We start from the raw sequence: 23,358 nt of genomic DNA on the forward strand, positions 1-23,358 counted from the left end.
ATGGCTTCTCATTTTGCTCTCTCACGCGTTGAGATGCACAGAAAAACAGGCCTGCTTCCTCCTTATTGAGCTTTGTTCAGTCCTTCCTTTGCGATTTTTCTCATGTATTTGTGAAGGAACACTGTTTCGAATAAATGGATATAAATATTTTATATAAATATATATTTCATATAAATGGCAATTAATATGAGAATATTTAAAAATTGAGGGAGCTATTCATGTGGTCCTGGATTTTGAACAACTAAAACTATATTAGGATTATTTTTGTGGTTTTTTTTGTACAGGTGATAGCTGTATGATACTGAAGTGAAAATTCCCACATGCCCTTTTTTGTCTTGCTGTGGTTCTAGGAGGAAGTGGAGACTGTTGTTTCAATGCTTATAGAACAGGCTCGGGCCCTTTCTCGTACTGGAATGAAAAGACACCTCCGTGTTCTCCCCATGTATGCTGGGCTGCCTTATCCGGAGCAAATGAAGGTGTTTGAGAGAGTTTCTCGCAATGTCAGGAAGGTACGGTTGTAATTTATGTCTTCATTTCTACCACCCAGAAGGGTGTCTGTGTTTCACAGGTACCATATATAACGTTCACATCACAAGACTATTGTGAACTTCTATGGATGAAGATTTTTTGCATCTCCTGATAGTGCCTGTCATTTTCACAATGCGAACCGTAATCATGTTGTCTGGCTTCCCTTTTCATCTTCCATTGTTCCTAGATAAGTTAGCTCTAGCTCTCCTGTCTACTTCAAATCCTCAGTTTTTAAGAGCTGTTTTACATGCCATGTGTGTCTGTATCCACTTGCAGCTTTTGCTTATATCCAGTTGCAGCTTCTTACACCCTGAAGTCTTCTGCTTTCACCTGTTTTCTTTCCTTTCTGTGGACTGTCTATGTCTATTTTCTATTAGTAAAGGAAAAACTAATGACAGTGGGTAAATGCTCTATTTTCACTTAAGAAACAAGTTAAGACTTGCTTGGCTTACATAGAAAATGCTTTGTTTTGACTTCTGAAAGTCTTGTTTGGATGTTTAAACATCACAGAACTGTCATCCAATTGGTCGCAATTATTAGTGCTTAGGCAGAGCCTGTGTTGGGGCTGAGATAAGCTGACAATTACACAGGGATGAGTTGTTATGCTTCTTGTGCCTTCTGGAGTCTAATGAGTAAAACTGTTCATCTGATGTTGGAAAACATTGAGTGGTAAATACTTACTTTGTCTTCAGGATATGTCAATTAATTGCCAAGACTTTTTTTTTATTTTCAGGTGAAATAAGGATTAAAATTCCTGTCAGCAGGGAGCAATTATTTTTTAATATTTTAGGACATCTCTGCAGGAATACTGAACATGGAACAACGAATCAACTCTGCCCCCCTCTTATCTCCTGCCCTGCATGAGTGTTACAAGTAACAGCTCACTATAACTGAGAAGCAGAGAGAAGATATTCTAGTTCACTACATAATAACATTCAATTTACAGTCAGATAATGGTTTTCTTTGTAAACGCAGCCAAGTTCTACTGCTTTTATGAAGGGAGAATAAATCTGAATAAGAAATTAATTGTGAAACTGTAAAACACTGGACTGACTTCAAGTTGACAGCTATTTCTGCTGCGTCCGCTGTATCTTTTTTAACTGCAGTGTGTGTTGATTGAAGCTGTTGTATTTGAGATCTTTCAATCTCAAATGGAGGCTTGTATTTCAGTCCTGGTGCACTGATGGTAGCTTGACAGTGTAATGGAAATTGGGGCATTTCACGGTATCCTCCTTGTGTTCATATCTGCAGGTGATAGTAGCCACCAACGTTGCTGAGACTTCTATCACAATTCATGGAATTACATTTGTAATTGATTGTGGTTTTGTGAAGCTTCGGGCTTATAATCCAAAAACAGCCATTGAATGCCTCGTGGTGGTACCAGTGTCCAAAGCGTCAGCTAATCAGAGAGCAGGGCGTGCCGGCCGGAACCGCTCTGGAAAATGTTACAGACTTTATACAGGTCAGTAATTTGTGTAGGGAAGATGAGTCTGCTGGTATGACTTGCAGTTTGTTTTAGCATTAGCTAAAGGGGAACAAAACTGCATTTTCTTCTTTCAGCAAGAGATAGAAATTTCCCTTGATTATTCCTTTGGCATATTTAAAAGCACATTGTTTGTACGGGCTAAGCATTGGAAACTGAATCGTTTTTATGAAACAGAAATACAAACTGATCAGGGAAAGTGCAGTGAGGTTGTATCAGTATTTCAGGCTTGCAATTGCTGACAGCTTTCAGAGTGACAAGTTTACTCATTTACCTTTCTTGGTTAAAAAAGAAGAAAAACTTCTGTTTTGGTTTCTGAGGATTTGCTTCACATATGACACTCTCCACTGTGACTAAAGTCCCCTTTAGACTGTGTGTCTAATAAAGGATTCATCAGATGGTTGAGGAGAACTTCCTTATGCGGTCTCTTTTTCAGAGCAATAGGTGCTAACCCCAAATGCCGTCCTGAATTATTTAGGCTGGCACTGTAGAAAAATAAGTATTACAAATGAATCTGTCAGCCACCTGGCAGTGTTCAGAAAGCTGCAATCCAACTGTCTCTATTCTCAGCTGTTTAATGAGAAAAGGCTTTACAGTTGAGCACAGTAGTAGCTTATGTGCCTGACGTTCTCTCTAGTTCTACTGCAGCTTTGAGGCTTATATCTTTTTGCAACATACATGTGCTTTCCTGCACTTGCCACATCAAACAAAGACGTGACTTATTCCCTAAATTTGTGTGTCCAGTGAAGAACCGAGAGTTAATGTAATTGCTTTTGCTTTAAATTTAGCAGACATTTTAATGGACGAGAGCCTGCAGACTAAAGCAAATGCTTAGTAAATTGTTGAGATTAATAATTTGTCATTAGGTCTGGGTGATACTGTTAAAATACATCTGTGTGAGATCTGCTTGCATTTCACGAGGTAGGTGTTTGGATGTACTACAGAGCATTTTTCTTGCTGATACATCTTATTAAAAAAAAAAAAGTTATTTCATAGTCGTCTCTCGCATGTGTGGTCCTTGCATCTTTGAAACAGAGCACCTTTTCCCATATTGGTTTGCAGTATTTTTCCATGTGGAACTGTAGAGCATTGTTTAAGAATTCAGGTGATACCACCGTGATCTCTTACGACATTTGTAGTGGCACTGAGCACTTTTACTCTGTAGGTGGCCATGATGATACTGCGTCTCAGGATTAGTCAGCCTGTGTGGTTTTAGTGCTCCTGTCAACATAATCTCTTACATGACTATACTTAAGTTATTTTTGTGTGCCCCAGAGATGGCCTAATGATGAGTGTTTTAAGAAACATTAAAGAAAAAAATAATAAATAAAAGGTGCACTGACTGGACCAAAGTACAGAAAAGGTAAGCTACCTTTGTCTTAGTAAAGGTATGAGAGAGACCAGAGATAGAGGAAGTTTCTGTCGGGACATGAAAAATAAGTGAGGTATTTCTTGTCTTGATTTGGGGTGAGTTTAGCATAGAAATGTGTCTCTGCTGCCTTCTGTAATGCAGAAGAGATGGATAGAGAGGTTATGGGGGTTTTGACCTTACATGAAGTGTTTCTCCAGGCTTAGAATTTATAGTAAGTATGCCTTTAAAAAAAAAAAAAAGGCATTGCTGAATAAATTGTTTTTCAATCCTTAGTCATTATTTTCAATACACTTTTTAAAACCTCATTGACTTGAATAGTTACTAAAAATAGTATTTTTATATTGAGAACGTTTGTTTTGAACTTTTCCTTGTCCCTTTTTCAAAATCAAAGCTTTTTTTTATAGTATTATATCAAACTATTGGAAGAAAAATAAAGTATTTCCAGATTTTTATGAAGAATTTACATTTCCAATTGAAACGTGGGTCAACTACAGAATCACCAGTGTAGATAAAACAGAATTTTCACATTAAAGTAATTTTAAATACAGTAATTAGAGAAACATCATCTTTTGAGTTAGTTGTTTTAACACCTGTTTGGTCTTTCAAATTCAATTTTAACTTGAAATGGCTGCTTGAAATGCTGTCATGTTGGCTTGCCCAAGGTAAGAGTTGAATCCCAAATGGCTTTGTTTTCTCCTGCAACAGAGGAAGACTTTGAGAAGTTGCCAAAGTCCACCATTCCTGAGATGCAGCGCAGTAACCTTGCACCCGTCATCTTGCAGCTGAAGGCTTTGGGAATTGACAACGTGCTCAGGTTCCCCTTTCTTTCAGTGAGTCCTGGACAATGGAGTCTGTCATCTTTCTTTAGTGAGAACAGATATTGTGAGATGACTTGCTGGTAACCCATAGAACCATTAACCAGTAATTATTGCCCTGTTAATTTGGAAAGCATGCCTCATTGCCTACTATCAGGCAGTAAAATAGCTTTGTGGAAATCAGCTAGTACAAGTAATGTGTGTGGCAACTTAGAAATAACGACTGTTTGTATTCTGGAGTTTGCTGTTAGAAGTGCTGAGAACAGCTTGGGAAGAAAAACACATTAAGGTTCTGCAAAACTAACTAGTTGTTCTACACTAAATTTGTAGGGGGAAGAGAAATATCTACAGAATTAAATCTGTCTCATTAAAAAGAGCAATACCAATTCTTATATTTCTGTGAAGTTTCTAGCTACTCTTATATTGGTAACTAAATCTGATATGATAGCATTAGAAGAGAAAGTTAAGAAACAATTGTTACAGCAGTCGCTTTTGGATAAAGAAAGTTTGCCTTTTCTAGCTTGGCCTAATTCTGTATGCTGATAGGATCTTGAGAGTGTCATAGTAATTATGATGAGCCTGTTGAGATGGATTTGGCTTGCAGCACTGGTGGTTAATGGAAAGCTGACAGGAAGAGTCTGAGAACTCTTTTCATTTTGCTTAAGAAAGTAGATAATTAGAATGTAATGATTTTGTGGAAGAATTTTTGTGAAAATTCATTTGTTCTGTGATGATAACTTTAAACAATTTGTGTTTTTTCTTCACAGCCACCTCCTGCACAGTCAATGGTACAAGCTTTGGAATTGCTGTATGCTTTAGGAGGTGAGAATATACTTTGCCTTACTTAGTTATCTTACAGAAGTTATGAAAAACATTGTTAATTTGGATTTGGTGATTGGATGGATGTTAATTAAGTTTGCTTTTGAGAACAGAGTAAGAGAAATAGCAGATTTGACCAGTGAAAGATTTATTTTTTTTATTTTTAATTTTTTGAAAAGCATTTCAGCTTCCTGAATTTACTTTCTTTTACTGTAAGGTTATTTTACACAGGTAAGCAAGCAAATAGCAGCAGTAACTTTATGGGAACAACTAGAAATCGGTTGAATGGAGTATAAAACTAGAATTTAACCGTTTAAAAGTGTACTTTGTAGCTATCTTCTGCATATTGCCTTGTACTTTCATGAGAAGAATCAACTATTGAGAAGTTGTGGTAGTCTGGGAAAGTTCCCACTGACTGGAAGAGGGGAAACATAACCCCAGTTTTTAAAAAGGGAAGGAGGGAAGACCTGGGGAGCTACAGGCCAGTCAGTCTTTCTTCTGTGCCTGACGAGATCATGGGACTGATCCTCCTGGAAACCATGCTAAGGCACATGGAAAACCATGAGAGTATAAGTCAAAGTACTTTTTTATTAGTTACTTAATAGAGTATCTTTTTATAATATTTTCTAAATTACTATTCATAGCATATTCTCAAATTTGGTAGAGGTTAAACGTGTTCGTCTTGGTTTGTATTTGTTACGTTCCTGTTGAACACTGCTAACATTAAAATCACACTCTAGCAATAGTTTTATACACAATTTTCAGTTTTGTTGCGGTTAGCAGAACGTATGTCATCTAATTTTGTTTATCAGAACACTTTCTGACAGCTATTTAATCTTTTTGAGTGCAACCAACTTAAAGCAAAACAAAAATTTGATGCAAGAACAAGTAATCAAAATGAAAGTCTGCTCTACTTCTTAATTAACTACAAATACTAAGTTAACAGTATTTGCTACATAATGTAAACATTAGGAAAAAGGTAGTATAAAAGAGGCTGTAAAGTTTGGAAGCTTCTAGACATTTGGGGCTGTTTTTACGTCACTTACAAATGCCATGTTGTAACTTGTGGCAGTCAGCACAATTCTTATTCTCATGGAACTGTAGCTCTCTTGGCTGTGATTTTGTTCTGTGCTGATTCATTTCCATCTTGTGAAGGAAGGTTTCACTCAAGGCACTTGGCTCTTGGCAGCCATTTCGAGCTTGGAACAAGCGCCTGCACACTGGCTCCAAAGTGTGTTGCAAGGATGAATTTGCAGCCAAAGCCACCTTAGGGAAATGGAGAGGAAAGATCAATAAACTCACTGATTAGCTGTTTGATGTTTTGGCAGAAGTGTTATGCTCATGGTAGGTTCACAGGAAAGTGTAGAGCTGTTACTTTGTTGGCTGTCCAGCTTTTGTAGCAAAGCAGAGAAGCACTGATGTTGGTGTCTGAGATGGAAAGGAATGTATGTGCGTGATATAGATTCACTCTCAAATTTTTGCTGAAGTTTAAGGTTTTCAGTGGCTTACTATAGATTCTTTTTATTTATTTATTTTTTAAGTTGCAGAAGTGAAGCTGCCCAAGAGTTTGCAGGTGCAGTCAGGAATAAAACTCTTACGCAAGTATGAACATGTGTTTCATCATTTGCATTGTAACAGCATGCAAATGTGCAGTTTAGGGTCAGGACCCTATTGTGCCAATGCAGTGCCAACAGAGAAACATGTGCAGAGCAAACGCTGTTAAGGCTGAGATAGTTCTGTTGGATAAACACATCACTGTTCTCAGACCGATTATTTTTACAGTGATGCAAACAGATTACATCAGGAGCACCTCTTAGCCTTCTTTGATGCCCCTTTGAAGGTCTCAGTTGTCAGCTGGTGTAAGTTTTAAGTATAATTTAGGGGAATACAGATAAGTAGGCAAAAAGTGACTTAATTTTCAGCTTTACTTCAGATCCAGGATTTTGGTGAAGATTTGTGTAAGTTATTGCCTATCAGAAACGACCACTCCAGCTAAGCTTAAAATAACTTTGTCTCCTTCAGCCCATCACGTTACTAGTGATTGTTACTTGAAGCTTAATGACAAGACTCTTGAATACTTTCTGCTGAGCGTGTTCAATAATAATCTTAGCAATATCTTTATCTTTAAGCAGAGCTCTGATTTATTTGGTTTATATTCAGGCGTATTGCTACAAAGGCATCTGTGCACAAGCTGTATATATTCATGCATAATTGCTTTGAGATTTATAGAATTCAACAGAAACCAATGGATTATGGCTTGATGTACCTGTAGAAAGTTAAAAAGATGTTAATTTCTCCTTTTCCATACTTGGGAACTCAGTTAAATATCTCTAAATGAAGGGCTGCTTATTCTAAGATATTAAATTGCAGAGAAATCTGGACAGATTGGAGAGCTGGGCGATCACCAACCGCATGAAGTTTAACAAGAGCAAGTGACGGGTTCTGCACTTGGGAAGGGGCAACCCTGGCTATACGTACAGACTGGGCAACGAGGCGCTGGAGAGCAGCCCTGCAGAGAGGGATCTGGGGGTTGTGGTTGACAGCAAGTTGAATATGAGCCAGCAGTGTGCCCTGGCAGCCAGGAGGGCCAACCATATCCTGGGGTACGTCAAGCACGGCCTTGCTAGTCGGTCGAGGGAAGTGATTGTCCCGCTCTACTCTGCACTGGTGCAGCCTCACCTTGAGTACTGGGTGCAGTTCTGGGCACCAACAGTACAAAAAGGACATTGAACTGTTGGAGAGTGTCCAGAGGAGGGCGACGAAGATAGTGAAGGGCCTAGAGGAGAAAATGTATGAGGAGCGGCTGAGGTCACTTGGCCTGTTCAGCCTGGAAAAGAGGAGGCTGAGGGGAGACCTCATCGCGGTCTACAGCTTCCTCACACGGGGGAGTGGAGGGGCAGGCGCCGATCTATTCTCTTTAGTGACCAGCGATAGCACCCGCGGGAATGGTGTCAAGCTGAGGCAGGGGAGGTTCAGGCTGGACATCAGGAAGAGGTTCTGCACTGAGAGGGTGGTCGCACACTGCAACAAGCTCCCTAGGGATGTAGTCACTGCACCAAGCCTGTCGGAGTTTAAGAAGCGTTTGGACTGTGCACTTAGTCACATGGTCTGAATTTTTGGGTAGACCTGTGTGGTGCCGGGAGTTGGACTCAATAATCCTTACGAGTCCCTTCCAGCTCGGGATATTCCATGATTCTATAGTAATGGTGGTAGCACTTAAGCCTCTTCTATTGTGCTGGTCAAATGATAGGTAATCATACCTTAATTTCTGCCATTTCTTTTACTTCGTGTTTAAATACGTTAACTTCATCACTTCACATAAGCTGACTGTTGTACCTGCTTCTGAGGAAAATATTTTGACATGTGAAATGTCTTAAAGTGTTAGTGTAGGGGTGTGGTGAGGGATTTACTATGTTGTCATAAGAAGTTCAGTAAAAGTATATCAAATAATAAAAGAAAGTAAACGTGATAGAGGTAGCTAGGTTTAGAGGCTTTAGGTATGCTGACACAAGTCATCAGAGCTATTCTCCTTTGAAATGATTTGTGGTTTTGGTTTTCTCTGTGAAACACAGCTGAAGTACAACTGTGGTTTCCTTGCCACCAAGCAGTCTGTCAAATAACATGTTTATAATGCCTGGGTCACAGTTATGTTTCCTCAGACTACTCTATGGTTATTTATGCAATCTGCGGTGCTCCAAAGTCTTGCTCCTTTGCTCCTGTTAGTCTTCTTGTGGGGCTTCTCTCGTGCGCTGAAAATCAAGCTGCCATGCCTCCATCCTGTACCGCTTCAGCTCCAGTAAAAAGGCTACAGTTGGAACGTGGCTGCCAGTTCACTTACTGATGCATGAGGCAGGATAAACTGCAGAGAATCTTCAACAGTTGTGCATCTCTAGTTCAGATTATATTGAATTATTTTTCTCTGTGACCTAAGCAGATATAAGTCACAAAACTGTTTCTATTCCTAGGTATATTTGCTATATTTTTAGCTCTTAATTCTGCTCTTTTGTACACTTTAAATTCCGAAAGAAGTCTTTCTGTGCTACTTTTGCCTGTATCACAGATGCATTTATTAATGTGCTGCAGGTCTGGATATGCACTGCCGTTTAACAGAGCCTCTTGGAATAAGAATAGCAGAGTTTCCTCTGAATCCTATGTTTGCAAAGATGCTTCTGGAATCAGGTAAGAGGAAAAAAGTAAAACCACCTCAGACTTTTCTTCGTGGTCTTGTGTTGAGTAGTGAATACTACCTTTAGTAACTGTAGAGTAGTATTAGACATTTGCTAAACTTGAAATATACAGTGAAATATACATCTACTTGAAATATACATCTTGGCATGGTGTTTAGTAAAAAGAATCGTTAAACTAATGGACCTCTCTGATAGTGTCTAACACATTTAATACATCAATAATTAAGTCTAACATATTTGTCTTGTAATTTTCCATTAAAAACATTCATTGTTATACTTGTGAAGAAAATCCATGAGTTTAGATACTTCATTTTTATATACTTTAAAAATACATCATGCTTCTTTTCCTCTTTATTTTGTACGGTGATAAGTTGACTGATAAAAGATGTCATGTACTGAACTTCTCCACTTACTCCTCAGGAAATTTTGGCTGCTCCCAGGAAATTTTAACAATTGCTGCCATGATGCAGATTCAAAATATTTTTATGATCCCTCCAAATCAAAAATCTCAAGCTGTAAGTTCAACCATGTTGTTTTGTATGTTCCATATGTAAGGTATTATACTGATGCCTGTTGCATACTGCAAGTTTATGAAAAATGAAACAGTTTTAAACTCTACCTATTGGTTATAGGTAAAAGGAGAAACTGAGTAACACTGGGAGCCTTGGAGTTCCTTGCCAGTGTTAAAAGTCTCCTTCTGAGGATCAGAAATGTGGAGGGTTATAATCCAATATTGACCAGCACGAGGGCTTGTTAAAGGAGGGGATAGAAAGAAACAAATTAAAAAAAATCTCCCCAAGTCTCTTTCCTTTTGAGAGAAACAAAAAAAAAGTATTAGGATGTAGCAAATTCTTCAAAGGTAGCAAGAGCCTAATTTTAATGCATCCTTCTCGTACACTTTTGGCGTTCCTTCTCAGTTCACTTTTCTAATTTAAGTTTTAGAACACCACCTCAGTGTAGGTGGGCTAGTAGAATATTGATGTTGCCTAGAACTCCTACTCTTTATGGTAAGAATTTTGACAGTCACCAGGCAACATGGAGATGATGGGAACTGAGGGTATTAGACATGATCGTTGCAAAAATCAATCTGCCTGTAAAAATCTATTTCTTCTTCAGGCCAGGCAGCACAGGAAGTTTGCTGTGGAAGAAGGTGATCATCTCACTATGCTTAATGTTTATGAAGCCTTTGTGAAAGTAAGTCGATTCAAGTGTATGTGGATTTGCAGAAACATAAGGAACTCGAATGTCCCCCAGTTCTGATTCTGGAAGTTCTGGATATAGCATCCTCAAAGTTGAGGACTTGCCAAATCTATTAAGTGATAGTTCTGCTTTGTTTGTATTTTGCTACAGACCTTGTGTAGTTCCTCTGAATGGGAAATAGAAAGAATTCTGTGGTTTGGGTACAGCACAAAATTCTTGTCTGTAGAGAACTGTTTCCATTGGAATTCTTGAAAAGGTCTAGGAAAAACGGGTGTTCAAATTCTAAGTGAAATTCATGTTACCGTATCTTTCTTATAAACATATCTGAGTTTTACTGGTGATAAACTGCATCAAAGTCTAGCATTTTTTTTAAATAATTACCTCATTGATCAACACATCCTTTTTTTCAGTAACGTTATGTATTTACCCTAAGGTTTAACAGCAATCTTAATACTTTTCTGTAAGCTGAGGTTTTACCTATTAGTTTTGAAGTACTATACCTGCTGGGGAGAAGTATGTTTTGTTGGTATAAAGCACTTCTGTAATGATATATTTGCAACAGTCTTGAGTTGAACCAGTGTAACGGCTCTAGTATTTAAAAAAGTGACTTTCCTCTCCCCAGCTCCAGGTACTAACCAAAGCTCAGGTACTAACTAAAACTTTGCCCTTTAGATTTCGTACCTGCGTAATTCTCTCAGCCAGTTGCAGAGATTCTTGGAGTAAGTGCTGGCTTCTGGAGAAATAATGAAAACATTTGAACTTATGAAAACAGTAAACAGAAAAGTTCATTTACATTTTCAGATTAAAAACAGACTAATTTATGATATAATGCACTTGTGTGTGAAAATGAAATGATTAATGCTTTTTTCTTTCACTACATGTGAAGAAATGAGGAACAACTATTTGAACATATCCTCACAGTGTTTATTCTGCTGCCATTTAGAAGTTGCTTCAAACATGTTCTGTAATTACTGACGATTACTAACTCATGTTAGTTGCTGTGTAGGCAGATAATTTTCAGGGAAAAGAACAATAAATAGTGTTGTAGGAGACAAAAGAAAACAGAACAAGACTGTGATCCAAGAGAGATTGTTTTTTGTTTTGCTGGAGGTATTTCATTGTAATTTTTTCTTCTCATTCTACAGCACAGCAAGAGCTCTCAGTGGTGTCAGGAACACTTTCTAAACTACAAAGGTCTTGTTAGAGCTTCTGTTGTAAGAGAGCAGCTGAAAAAGCTTCTTGTACGTTTTAAAGTGCCAAAGAAGTCCAGTGAAGGTGAAAGTTTGCTTTTTTTTAAACATGTCCGATACATTTTGAGGATAGTTTCCAAATTGTCAGTCTGCTTCTTGCTTCTCTTGTAACCTTTTTTCTCTATGGCCTAAAAATAACATTAATTAAAACAATATCTTTCCCGTAAAAATGACTGTAAAAGAGCAACTTAACCCATTTTTACAATTTGAATTTAGTCCAGTCTTCATTAGTTAAGTTTTCCAGCAAGAGATTATGACCATTGATTATATATTTAAAGGACAGATTTTAAAAAATCATAAAAGAAGGAATGGGGTGACCTGTTTGACTTTTCAAAAAACGCATTTTTTCTACGATGTTCAAAATGCATAGACATTGGGATCTGATTTCCAGCTGTGCTGTGAGGATGTGGATGCTATGACTAGTTCCCAAAACTTGTCTCTAACTGCTCTGAAAAATCAGACTTCAATGCTTAGCTGTCACACGAGGTTGCTCTAAGGACTGTGAAACTATCTTCATGGAGACGTCAGTGGCAACTGTTTTTTCACAGTAATTTTGATTTGCTGTGAAACTGAAGTCAGTTGCAGGGTTTGCCTTCAAGCCTTTGCTATCAACGTTTGATGCAGTGTGAAAAGTTGCTTTAGATGATTAAGGGGAATTTAAGGGATTTTTGCCATTACATTGAGGAATTTGACAGAAAAATTTATTTTCTGCAGGTGATCCAGATCCTGTTTTGAGATGCATAGTTTCTGGATTCTTTGCTAATGCAGCTAAATTCCACTCTACCGGTGCTTACAGGTAAATATATGTACTTTCATTACAACTGTTGCTTGGTTTAAAAGCTTTGACTGGATAAATCAACAAATGGGTGCTCTTCTAGGCACTTGTAGTAAGAAACATGTGGCACTTGATTTACTACATCTTTGAAGATTTGTATGTTCAAACTGCTTCAATTTTTCTCTCTTCTTTTTGGCAAATATAATTATTGATAGCAGGAAGCTGTTACTAATAGGAATTACTTGTGTTAATACAAGCAAGTACTGCATCTTTGTAGTGCTTCAGAGCACTGAATAAAAGCCTGAAACACTAGTATTTCATTTAATGTAGATAGATTTCTTCTAGATCATTAAATTATCATTTTTTCCTTTTGACAGGATTTAAGCCTGGCTTCAACTGAAAGCCTGTTCATTAAATGTGAATATTTTTAGTTTGCTCCAGTTCTTTCACTGTTGCCATTTGTTAACGGTCTTACTGTGGATGGAAGAAACCAAATGTTAAATAATAAATCTGTGCCTGGTCTGAAATAATATCTTCCTTTCAAGGACTATCCGTGATGACCACGAGCTTCATATCCACCCCACTTCAGTGTTGTATGCGGAGAAACCTCCACGCTGGTAAGTGAAAGCAACTTGCACTTGCTTTGTGATCTTTAGAAGACGTTTTGAGCATCCAGACATTTTCATGAATGACTTTTTGTGGAGAGAGGGATAAATGCAGGTTATGGTTCTCACAGAGATAATTTGGTTGGTGTTTCCTTTGCAACTTTTTGTAGGCAGTATCCAAATAAATCAGGGAAATACAATGATGTTTAACAATCAAAAAGCTTGCAGAGGCTGGAAAGGAGAGGCAAGTGACTCTATTAATAGGCACCACGTCTTGCACTGCAGATTGTTCTCTGAGTGGTCTCTGTACCTAGATGCGGCTAGAGTTAAGTTGCTTTTATTAAACCTAATAAGTAAATGTCCTGTCAAATGCTGCAGTACTTGCATTTGGATTCCTGGTAGAGGGCTTAGATATAAATTTCATGATCCAAAATCCTTTGAGAGGAGATATGGTTGTCTAAAAGATAGATGACATTAATAGTTTTACTTTCAAAATAGCTGGGATATTACAGTTCTATTTATGCCAAAAATGCTCAGATAACTAGAAATGTGTTCCCAACTGCCACATCAACATGATGAACCTGATGTATTTGGACTCTTGTCCTATAGCTGAGAATTTGAAGGGTAAACTTGGCCTGTGTCATCTGTTATCTTGGAACTGGGCTCCTACGCCTTGTGCGTATGGTTTGCAGAAGCGTAACTGATTGGAAGTTAGCCATCAATTACATTGGCTCACAAAATAGAAACGAGTCCAGCTCTCACTTGGTGTGAACTGGACCGATTCTTCAGGGCTGAGTTGAGCAGAGTGTAGCTAAAGTAAATTTTGCCAATGAAACCAGCCTGCTTCTCTCCCCTTTTTGCCATTTTTTAACCTCCTGTCATTGCTACTAAAAATAAGACACAAGCTGTTTGAAATGATGAAAAGAATGCTTTGCAGATACACTTCTGAAACTTTTTAGCTTGCTGAAGATGACATCCTGAAAGAGGTTCTGTTATGGGAGAGTGACAGACAGTAAGAGGAATAAATTGAGAAGAAAATCATCTGGAAAGAAAATCCAGTGGTAGAAAAATATTGGAAGAATTCCTTGCTCCAGCACACACCTTCTGCAATCTCTTAGCAGAGGGCTCAAGTACTGCAGGGTTGAGTTTTTAAGTGAGGTCAGAGCAGAATCTCCATCCTAGCCTTGGGCGCTTCCAGACATAAAGAAATCGGAACTGTAGATAGCTGCAAGCCTTAACTGGTAAAACCTGAAAGCTCTTGTTTGCTTCACTGGCTGTTTGGTGGCAGCAGTAATTTCTTGGAGCTGTCTTCCAAGGCCGCGTGGTATTGTCACTGCCAGCCCCAACACCCTACTCGCTAAGGGCATCTTTTAAGACAGGAGTTTAACTTCCCTGGCAACCCTGCTTTCAGTGCTGCTTCTGCCTCAGAGCACCTCCTGTACTGAGAACTTCAATTCTTGATCTGTTACAGGTGTACATCGTGTGTTCTTGTTTCTCTTCCTTTGATTTCTCTTTAGTTGGATTGGTTAGCATGAGTCTGGCTGCATTTGGCAGAGAAGAGAATTTTGGACTCTTTCCTATTTGCTTTGAGAGCAAAATACCAACTAATGAGAGACCACAAACCTTGTGGCAGCTTTACGTTTATAGAAGGCAGATAACGACTTCTGGTTTTGGTGACTAACTGTTCAGAGCGTCGGTTTGTGCTTCCTTGGTAAAAATGACTTTCCCTGCAGAAGGGTATCTTCAGAAATGGGTTGCCCGTTCTGTTCATGCAGGCAGTAATGAACGAGTCCACGTGACTCTTTGTTTCTAAATTTCCTATCAGGGTGTGAAGCTGATTTCTTTTTCTAATCCTTATCTTGCTTGCTTGCAGACACCAGGGGTAGTCATGCAGTATTTGTGCCCAGCTTATTACAGGCACAGGGTTTTGGTGCCTTTGACAACCTTCCTTCTGATATTACAGAATAACTAATATTCTGTCTTCCAAAAGATTCGCTTTGAGTCTCCTTGGCCCCATTCTTTCTTTTTATACCTTGTAGCAGTCTATCATGGTAGTATGTGAAATTGTTTTTAATGGTAGTCTAGAAATTGTCTTAATGTAGAGTACTCTAAACAACTGGAAGGCAAGAGGTAAGAGACCATACAACTTACAGATTTTCTTGTTGTGCTGTGAATACTACCTCTGGCAGCTTGCATGTGAAATTATTTAAATATGCTGTTATATACATGCCTCCCTCATTGCTTTATAGCACATTCTTTTTTCTTTTCTTTCTCCTAGGGTAGTCTACAATGAAGTCATACAGACTGCCAAATACTACATGAGAGATGTGACTGCCATTGAATCAGCATGGCTCTTGGAACTGGCACCTCATTTTTACCAGCAAGGAACGGTACGGAATCAGCATAAAGCCCAAACGGTACCATTGCTGTATTAACAGCTCTTGTATCTGAACTTTTAAGGGCTTTTTTTTTTTGTCATCCATGTAATGATACAAAAAGTATCCAACCAACAGGCATGATCTTGAAGTTACAAAATAGTATGTTCTTCCAGTAAATGAAACCCTGAACTATTTTACACTTAAATGTAGGTGGTTGGTATTACTTCTGGGAGCAGCACTAGGACTGGCAGAGGTCATGCTTTTCACAATTTTAAGTCTTTGTATGCTTTGCAAATGTTTGAGCAAATCCCAGGCCTTCTACTCATGATTCAGGGCTGCAAAAGTCAGCTCTGGTCTGTTAAAACACGGAATGTCAAAGAATAGCTGCTATTTGTGCAAACCTTTATTTTAAGTTCTCTAATGTGTGATATACATACCTAGAGGAAGAAGAAGAGGAGGAGGCCAGGAGGGGATCTTATAAATCTAATCAATACCTGAAGGGAGGGCATGAGGAAGCCAGAACCAGGCTCTTTTCAGTGATGCCCAGTGCCAGGACAAGAGGCAGTGGGCACAAACTGGAGCACGGGAGGTTCTGTCTAGCCATCAGGAAGTACTTCCTTACTGTGCGGGTAACAGAGCACTAGCAGAAGTTGCCCAAAGAAGTTGTGGAGTCTCCTTCTTGGAGATCTTCAAAAGCTGCTTGGACTGGGCCCTGGGCAATCTGCTGTAGGTGTTGCTGCTTGAGCAGGAGGGGTTGGACCAGATGGACCCCAGAGGTCCCTTCCAACCTCAACCATCCTGTGTGTGGTTCTGTTCTTCACAGGTATCTCTTAACAGTTACCGCTTTTTCCTATCATTCTTTAGCTACTCTGTCCTGTGCAAATTCATCAATCAAGACTTACTCACTGATAATATTTAATGCCAATCCAGTTTTCACAATTATCTAACTGTTATTTATGCCGAAGCTTCTGATACCACATTACATGTAGATACTGTACAGGCAAGATAGCCAAATTGTTCTTGCATGTGAGTTTCCCATGGGGATTAATATTAATCATATGAATTAGTGAACTATTTCCAAAATGCTGAGTGAAAAAATGCACTTGCGTATCAGACTGATGCAAAACGAGATTTGTTTGTGCGTATGAGCAGCCAGGTTGCAAAAATGGTTGTTTGATTTATACATCTGCTACGCTATTTGACTCTTTTTTTTAGAATCTCAGGCTTGCTTTCTTTTGCTTCTTGGGGTTTTTGGTTTAAAAAAAAAAAAAGAAAAACATTGTGCATTGTGCTACATGGATTGTCTTAGAACATATCTATGTGGTTACAGTGTACAACAGAATTGGTATCTGTCCATATAATTGACTTGAGAGGGTGTTTTTTCTTATTTTTACGAATGCTGAGCTTGAATAATTCATCTCGGTTATCCAGACGTTTGCCATCTATAAATACATTTATTAAGTAGCTGAGTATTTTTTGCCTTTTACTCTATAATGCATTTGACAAAGGTAGTAATGACCCTGCAGGGTAGTCCCTTGAGTCTTTAGCTGCTGTTAGATGTATTCTGCAAGCATGGTGTAAAAAGATGAGCCAATATTCTTGTTTTATCTAATCTGCTCCTGGAATAATTCATCCTTTTGAGTCACATATTTACGTGCTGTAACATCCCATATGTAACGCAACATCTCATTAGGATATGACCTCTCCATGGGCTAAAACTCGGTGTGAGGTTTTCCTTTAAATAGGTGGTGTTGGGAAATGTGATTCAGTGACTCATTCAGGCAAAACTTGAATTGCTTTTTGTGAGTGAGTAAGAGTTGTCTTGAACTGTACTACCTACCTGACTGAGAGAACATGTTTTCCAAGGCAGCATTACCACTGTTGCAGATACTCCATAAAATCACCTAACTCTTAGTGTTGCCATCCTTCAGATTTGATAGAGATGATCTCTGTTTGCAGGATGAAGTAAGCACTGCGTTCATCCTAAAGTAAAGGGAAGCTACCAAAGGTGGTGCTATTTTTGAGGAAAACTTTTTCAAAAACTTTTTCAGTTTGGTCAGCCTCAGTTTGTTTATCCTCATCAGCCAAAAGGCTTGGGTGTATTTATAAAAATGTTTGAAAATCAGATATATCATCTGTTGTGTAAAGCTTTGAATTATAGATGTCAATTTTGTATATGCAAACAATTGCAAGGCACAAAAATTTATGCTGAATTATAGTCATTCGGACTTCTTGTACTGAAGAACATATCTTTCTGCTTAAGTATTTCTGAAATCTGAGGATTTTTATTCCTGTATCATGTTCAAACAAAAAAAAAAAAAACAAATTAGAACTGATTAGATTCTCTGTTAAAAGACTTTATTTTTCTATTTCTATATTTTCTATTTTTCTATTTTTCTGATTACAGTTTCAGACAATTGTGTTTCATTCCAACTTTTGCAGTGCTTTTGGAGGATGTTCTTCCATTGCACTTTTTTTGCGTGCCTTTTTCTTTAAGAGCAAATAGGTTCAAAGCTCCAGTGAAAATACAGCTGCAGAGTTAATACATTAGTTAAAATCTTGTACTTCGTGTATGTGTTCCTGCTGTTTGTGCAGATGCATTGTTGGGAGCACATCTATCTCTCTGTGCATTTTCACATGTTGGCAAGTTGCTTCAGCTGGGGAATCTTCATATGCTTGCAGTCAATACAGAAGTACTAGAAGATGCTATTTTATGTCAAGCCAAAATACTATTTTGGGATGCATGTGGGTTTCTTTTTTTTAATGGATTTTATGTATTTATTTTAGCTCTATCAATAATAAGCAGGGCTTGGGAAGGGTAATATTTGTATAAGGATTTATTTAATTTATGATTAATAACTGAAAACGTTCTAGTTGAACTTTTTTTCTATTTGTGGTGTATGTGCTAAGAAGTTTTTCTTTTCTTTTTGTAGCATCTTTCCTTGAAAGCAAAAAGAGCTAAAGTGGATGACCACTGATTTGACATGACTTGTGACAGCAGATGCAGAACCTACCAGTGATTTGAAGCTGGCTACAGTCCATTCAGCAGTTAGTTCAGTACCAATTTGATCATACATAAAGTTAAATGTTTAAATGCCTGCCAGGATCTGTAGGGGTTTATGCATGACCAGTACATTGTAAACCTATGTAGAGCTTGCTTTGTGGACGTTTTATTCTTTGCCTAATTGACCACTGTTGTTAATCTAGGCATGTTGCTCCTTTTAATAAATAGGCAAACAACAACAAAAAACAAAAGTAAGAGGACATACAGGACCACAAAAAAAGCCTTCAAGAGGGAAGCTGATTTCCTGGAGTGGTACGGCTGCCTTATGAGAGTGGGGAATAGGGTACCCTGCCTCCTGTTACCTAGAACACTGTGACTGCTACCGGCCAAACTGAGACTGACTCCTGACAGCAGGTAGCTCAGGGCAAGGAAGTCGCCCTTGAAATGCAAGGGACTGCCATGGAAACATTGATTTCATGTCGGACCATCCTGAACTGGTGCAGCTTGTGCTCCCAAGCAGTAAAAGTCTCCTGCCTGAAGCTGAGCTGCCCCTTGCTTCCTTTGCTGAAACAGTCCTATAGAAAGTAGCATAATATTTAAAATGTCTCATTTCCATACTTGAGAATAGCTGTTTGAGGAGGGGGAGGAAGAGAAGCAGCTCAGCCTTTTTAAGAAGGATTTTTTTTTTTCCTCAGTCAAGGGACTATACATTTGTTAAGTTATTCAGATTTGCAGATGGGGCTTTACTGGTTTTTTTTTGTTTTCGTTTTGTTTTGTTTTTTCTAACAAGAAAAAGCTGTTAGCCTCTTTCGGCTTGGAAATCCCAGAAAATTTCATCAGGGAACACGTTTTCTAATGTCTCATTCAGCAAAGATGAATATGTTCTGTACTTTACTAATAAGGAACACTGTGTGTGTGTGTGTGTATACACACATATGTGTATGTATATATATACATATAAATAAGAAAAAGAATTTTTTCTTTGCCCGGGACTGCATGTGTTACTGCAAGAGAAGGATGCTATGAGCACTTCCTGCTTTAACCAGAATTCCATGGCTACTTTTCAGTAAAGAACTGTAATTTTTGTGTTTTAATAAGATAGCTTGTATACATGTATTTATTTTTTCCTACTGTATCAATATTTATTTTAGAAAGGCACAACTTACTGTTTTAAAATTTTATTTTTGTAAGGCAATTGATGTGATTAATATTTTGGGCACATTAGCTATGATTTTGTTTTCTTTAAAAAAAAAAAGCAACAGTATGTAAATAGGCAGAAATTTCTATGTAGAGTAAATGCCTTCCTCGTAACAGGACTGCCTTGAAAACTCTGAGAGCTTTTTACTTCCTCCTTTGCAAACACCTGCAGAAAGAACATGTTCTGTCATGTGCAATGTGTTGTCTATGCAGTGTCGTCATACTGGTTGCCAGCACAAAAAGATGTACCAGTCTCAACGTAAGCCACCAGCAGCACGACAAACCATGTCACCTTCTTTGTTGTCTTCCCTGGGATCCTCACCTTTGTATTACTTTCTTAGAACGGAAGCTCTTTGGGGCAGGGTCTGTCTCCCAGCCAGAGCTGAGAGCATTGCTGGCACTTATTAAACATAATCAATTTGCAGGTTTTTTTCTGTTAAAGGATCAGAGAAAGAACTAAATACGAAGACTTGTAAAGTGTCTGTGTCGCTCCGTCCTCTGGAAATATTCTTATGAAAAATAAAACCATTGAATCAAGGAAGCTTGAGAGTGCATTACTTCAGGCTGACTAGAGGGTGGTTTCCCAGCATACTGGGTGGCTGTACTGTGCTGGTCTGGATGGTGCTTGGCGTGCAGAGGGTGGCCACTATAACTTGCTGCTTTCAGAATTTCAGCTGGGTCTGAACTCTCTTCTCCAGGTGTACTTCAGCCTGCCTTTACATCTGCAAAATTTTCTGTTGGAATGATTGTGACTCGTGACTCGTGCCAAGTTCAGAACCCAGGGATGTAAAAGCTTTGTAACATGCTGCAAGCAATTCTACTTTTATAAGAATGAGTGCAATAGGTCTTATAAACAAAAACAGAAATGGAGACTTATCTTCACAGTGGGTAGGTAGTTTTACAGACTATGGAGGGATTGCCGGAGGTGCACACACAGGTCGAACACGTAGACTTTATACTAGAGATGTAGGCAAGAATAAGTGTTTTTAGTATCCATATTAAGGTATCTTTAGAGAGAGAGCACGGCTTTCATCGGAAACGTGGACCCTTTGAAGGTGCTTGAAGTCAGAGACCCAAAACTTGAAAGGACTGAAAATGTCTTTACTTTATAAAATTGTGGCCTGCAGCTCTCTGCTAGCTGTCTGTGTAGCTCTATGCTTTAAATAACTTTGATTAAGGAGATGGGCAACTCTGCCTTGTTGTTGGCTCTTTGCTGGATAAACAGTCGGTGTGCTATTGAGGGGGAGGTTGGAGGCATTTGAAGATGAATGCAAAGAAGTTTATGAAACAGTTTAAGATTTAAAGTCTGGCCTTTAGGGAACGATGTTAAAATATCACTCTTGAATTAAAATGCTGTTTGAAATAGAAGTCATGCCACCACTGACAAGGAGATAAATGTTTTTAAAAAGTAAACCTACAATCCATCAATTTCAAATTACTATGGGGGGAAAAAAGCTATACTGAAGTCCATGGGGAAGTGCTGTCAGGGTTCCTGCTCGTGACTTTAGTATTGTCAGTGGTGGAATAAGATGATGCTAAATCAGAATAAAAATTCAGGTAAGACATTGTTAATTGAAATGTATTTCTTATAGACTAAAAATAATTCCGTTAAAGGGGTAGGAAAACAGCCAGAGCTCTGCAAGTTTAATCTGAGGAAAGAGAGCATTTATTGACTAAAATTAAAGGTGTAAATACAGTGCTTAGGGAGATTTATCTGCCATTACTTCTCAGTGCTTTATGATTAAAAAATACTTTTTATGATAAAAAAAATACTCAGTGCATTATCGTAAAGATAATAAAATGAGAATAGAATACATAATTGAGGCATGCACAGAGCAGTGTTCTCTAAACTTCAGGATACGATTTTAAGATGGGTTGATTTTATGTATATGTTACGCTAAGCACTTGGTAGACGGGCATGGGAAAAAAGCAGTAAGTCAAGTTGTGTGCATCTTTAAAGTTGTTTGTTAGAGTCAGATATGTGTGACTCATTCTGGATCCTGTGGTTCAGATCTTTTCTAGCTTGTGGGCAAGTGCAAACAGTGAATAGTTTCCTGTTCCAGCAAATGGAGAAATAGGGCAGCGAAGCTACCACGGGGAGGGTGCATGAGGGAGGACAGGGCTGTAACACGTTAGAATTGATTCAGTAATAGTTTCAGTAATTCCAGACGTGTTCTGGAAAGACATTTCTGACCACAAGGGAGGGCTGGGCCAGCTGTCAGGAACCCCCATTGTAGGGAATAAGGGAGGGAAAAGTGCTGAGAAGCGGAGGTATCTGTAGGGAAGGTGCAAATAGGTGCAAAATTTGTTCATCGCTGGTTCACCCAGTGACTCACTGCAGTGCCTTGCCTGTTTACTCCTCCGACTGCTGCTGAACAACTGGTTACTGAGCTGCTGGCTTGCTTGGTGGGAACCTAAACTTCCAGAAGCTGATTAGGAATTAATTAGCTGAGCAGCCTCACTGTGCTTGTCCCCTTTGTGTGATGTCTGTATCTTGTGATAGGATCACTGACCCGCAGTCCTGGAGCTGAGGACTGCACTGCCTGTTTGCGTCCCGCCGCTGCTGATGCAGGAACACAGAGGTGATAACCCACCTTGCCATGCTGGGGGTAAAACTAGGCCATACACTGCCTTTGGATTGGAAGGGTGATTCTGTTCTCAAATGTAGTTGTCAAAATCTTTCCTGATGTTCTAACTGCTCTCTTTACAAAGGAAAACTTGTTGTACCTTTTTTCCACTAACCCTTCAGAACCCACGTGTTTGGGAGCCTGAATGTGCGTCGGTAACTGGTGGCATCCCATCATTCTGGTGAGTGGCCTCTGCTGGACTAGTTCATCACTTTTGAGTAACTCCAGTGAAGGCAGCTTGGAATCACCGTTTCTTAGTGTGGTTCCATAATTTTATATTGCTGTTTATCAAGTGGCAATACTATCAACAACTGGCAAAGAAAGAGTTTGGAGTTAAGTTTCTCCTACAAAACAATTTGGAACAAACTAGTTGGAAGATGTACATAAGTGGCATACAGAAAAACTGACTGTATATCCAGTGTCTCATTGGTTCTCAGGCTTGCAGAGCTTTTGTACTCAAGAGCTTGCACGTTTTTTTCCTGTCAATAATTTCACCACCTGTAAGATTTCTCGGAGAAATGAGCATTTTTGCCCAAGGCTTGACTGCATTTTGAGAAAAATGCCAGTAGATGGCAGGCGTCAGTTTTGAGTAGTAGTATCTGGGGGAAGAAATAATTGGTCAATTCTTAAAACGTTTTTCTTCTTAAATCAGTTTTGTGATAAATGGGAGCAGGAAGGGGAAAGGGAAAAGCTCTTGTGGATATAGGATAAAGTCAGTATTTCAACTGAAGAGATTAGAGAAAAAGCCCAGTGCTGTGTGCCCCGCTGGTTTAAAAACAACAAAACCCAACAGCCAACCCATAAGTCAATACGTTCTATAGCAGTTCTTTCAATTATACTCTTAACCATAAAAATGGCAACTTTTATTGTGGACTATAGCTGGAGGTTTAGAAGAGTGTTCTGGATGGGAGCGTGCTAATAAGTCAAGGAGATTGACGGCGTTTGTCAGTGGCTTTTATACTTAGCTTACCCAAGTGACCAACCACAGCTGAAGTTAAAAGTTTTTCTCACTTTCTTTTTTGGTGGCGACTTCTGGCTTCAGCTCTCAGATTTTAAATAAAGTTAAATTTTGCGATTGTCTTATCTAGTAGAGGTATTTTCATAATAATGAGCAGAAG

At 38.7% G+C, this 23,358-nt stretch overlaps 1 protein-coding gene across 2 annotated transcripts in view; it reads left to right on the top strand.

The window, feature by feature from the left end:
- Positions 1-20,154, top strand: part of DHX35 (DEAH-box helicase 35) — a 31,197-nt gene extending 11,043 nt beyond the window's left edge. The window contains exons 11-22 of one of the 2 annotated variants that reach the window (XM_080557514.1): positions 351-509; positions 1,780-1,990; positions 4,089-4,213; positions 4,966-5,020; positions 9,101-9,196; positions 9,625-9,719; positions 10,321-10,398; positions 11,550-11,679; positions 12,369-12,450; positions 12,975-13,046; positions 15,313-15,451; positions 18,346-20,154. In XM_080557514.1, the coding sequence (XP_080413640.1) occupies positions 351-509; positions 1,780-1,990; positions 4,089-4,213; positions 4,966-5,020; positions 9,101-9,196; positions 9,625-9,719; positions 10,321-10,398; positions 11,550-11,679; positions 12,369-12,450; positions 12,975-13,046; positions 15,313-15,451; positions 18,346-18,390 (1,287 nt within the window). In that variant the 3' untranslated portion in view covers positions 18,391-20,154. The remainder of the gene's footprint in view (positions 1-350; positions 510-1,779; positions 1,991-4,088; positions 4,214-4,965; positions 5,021-9,100; positions 9,197-9,624; positions 9,720-10,320; positions 10,399-11,549; positions 11,680-12,368; positions 12,451-12,974; positions 13,047-15,312; positions 15,452-18,345) is intronic. The other variant, XM_080557515.1, reaches the window with a different exon arrangement.
- Positions 20,155-23,358: the final 3,204 nt, after the last annotated feature.

Source organism: Anser brachyrhynchus, assembly GCF_964034855.1.
Source record: "Anser brachyrhynchus genome assembly, chromosome: 16".
NCBI lineage: Eukaryota > Metazoa > Chordata > Aves > Anseriformes > Anatidae > Anser > Anser brachyrhynchus.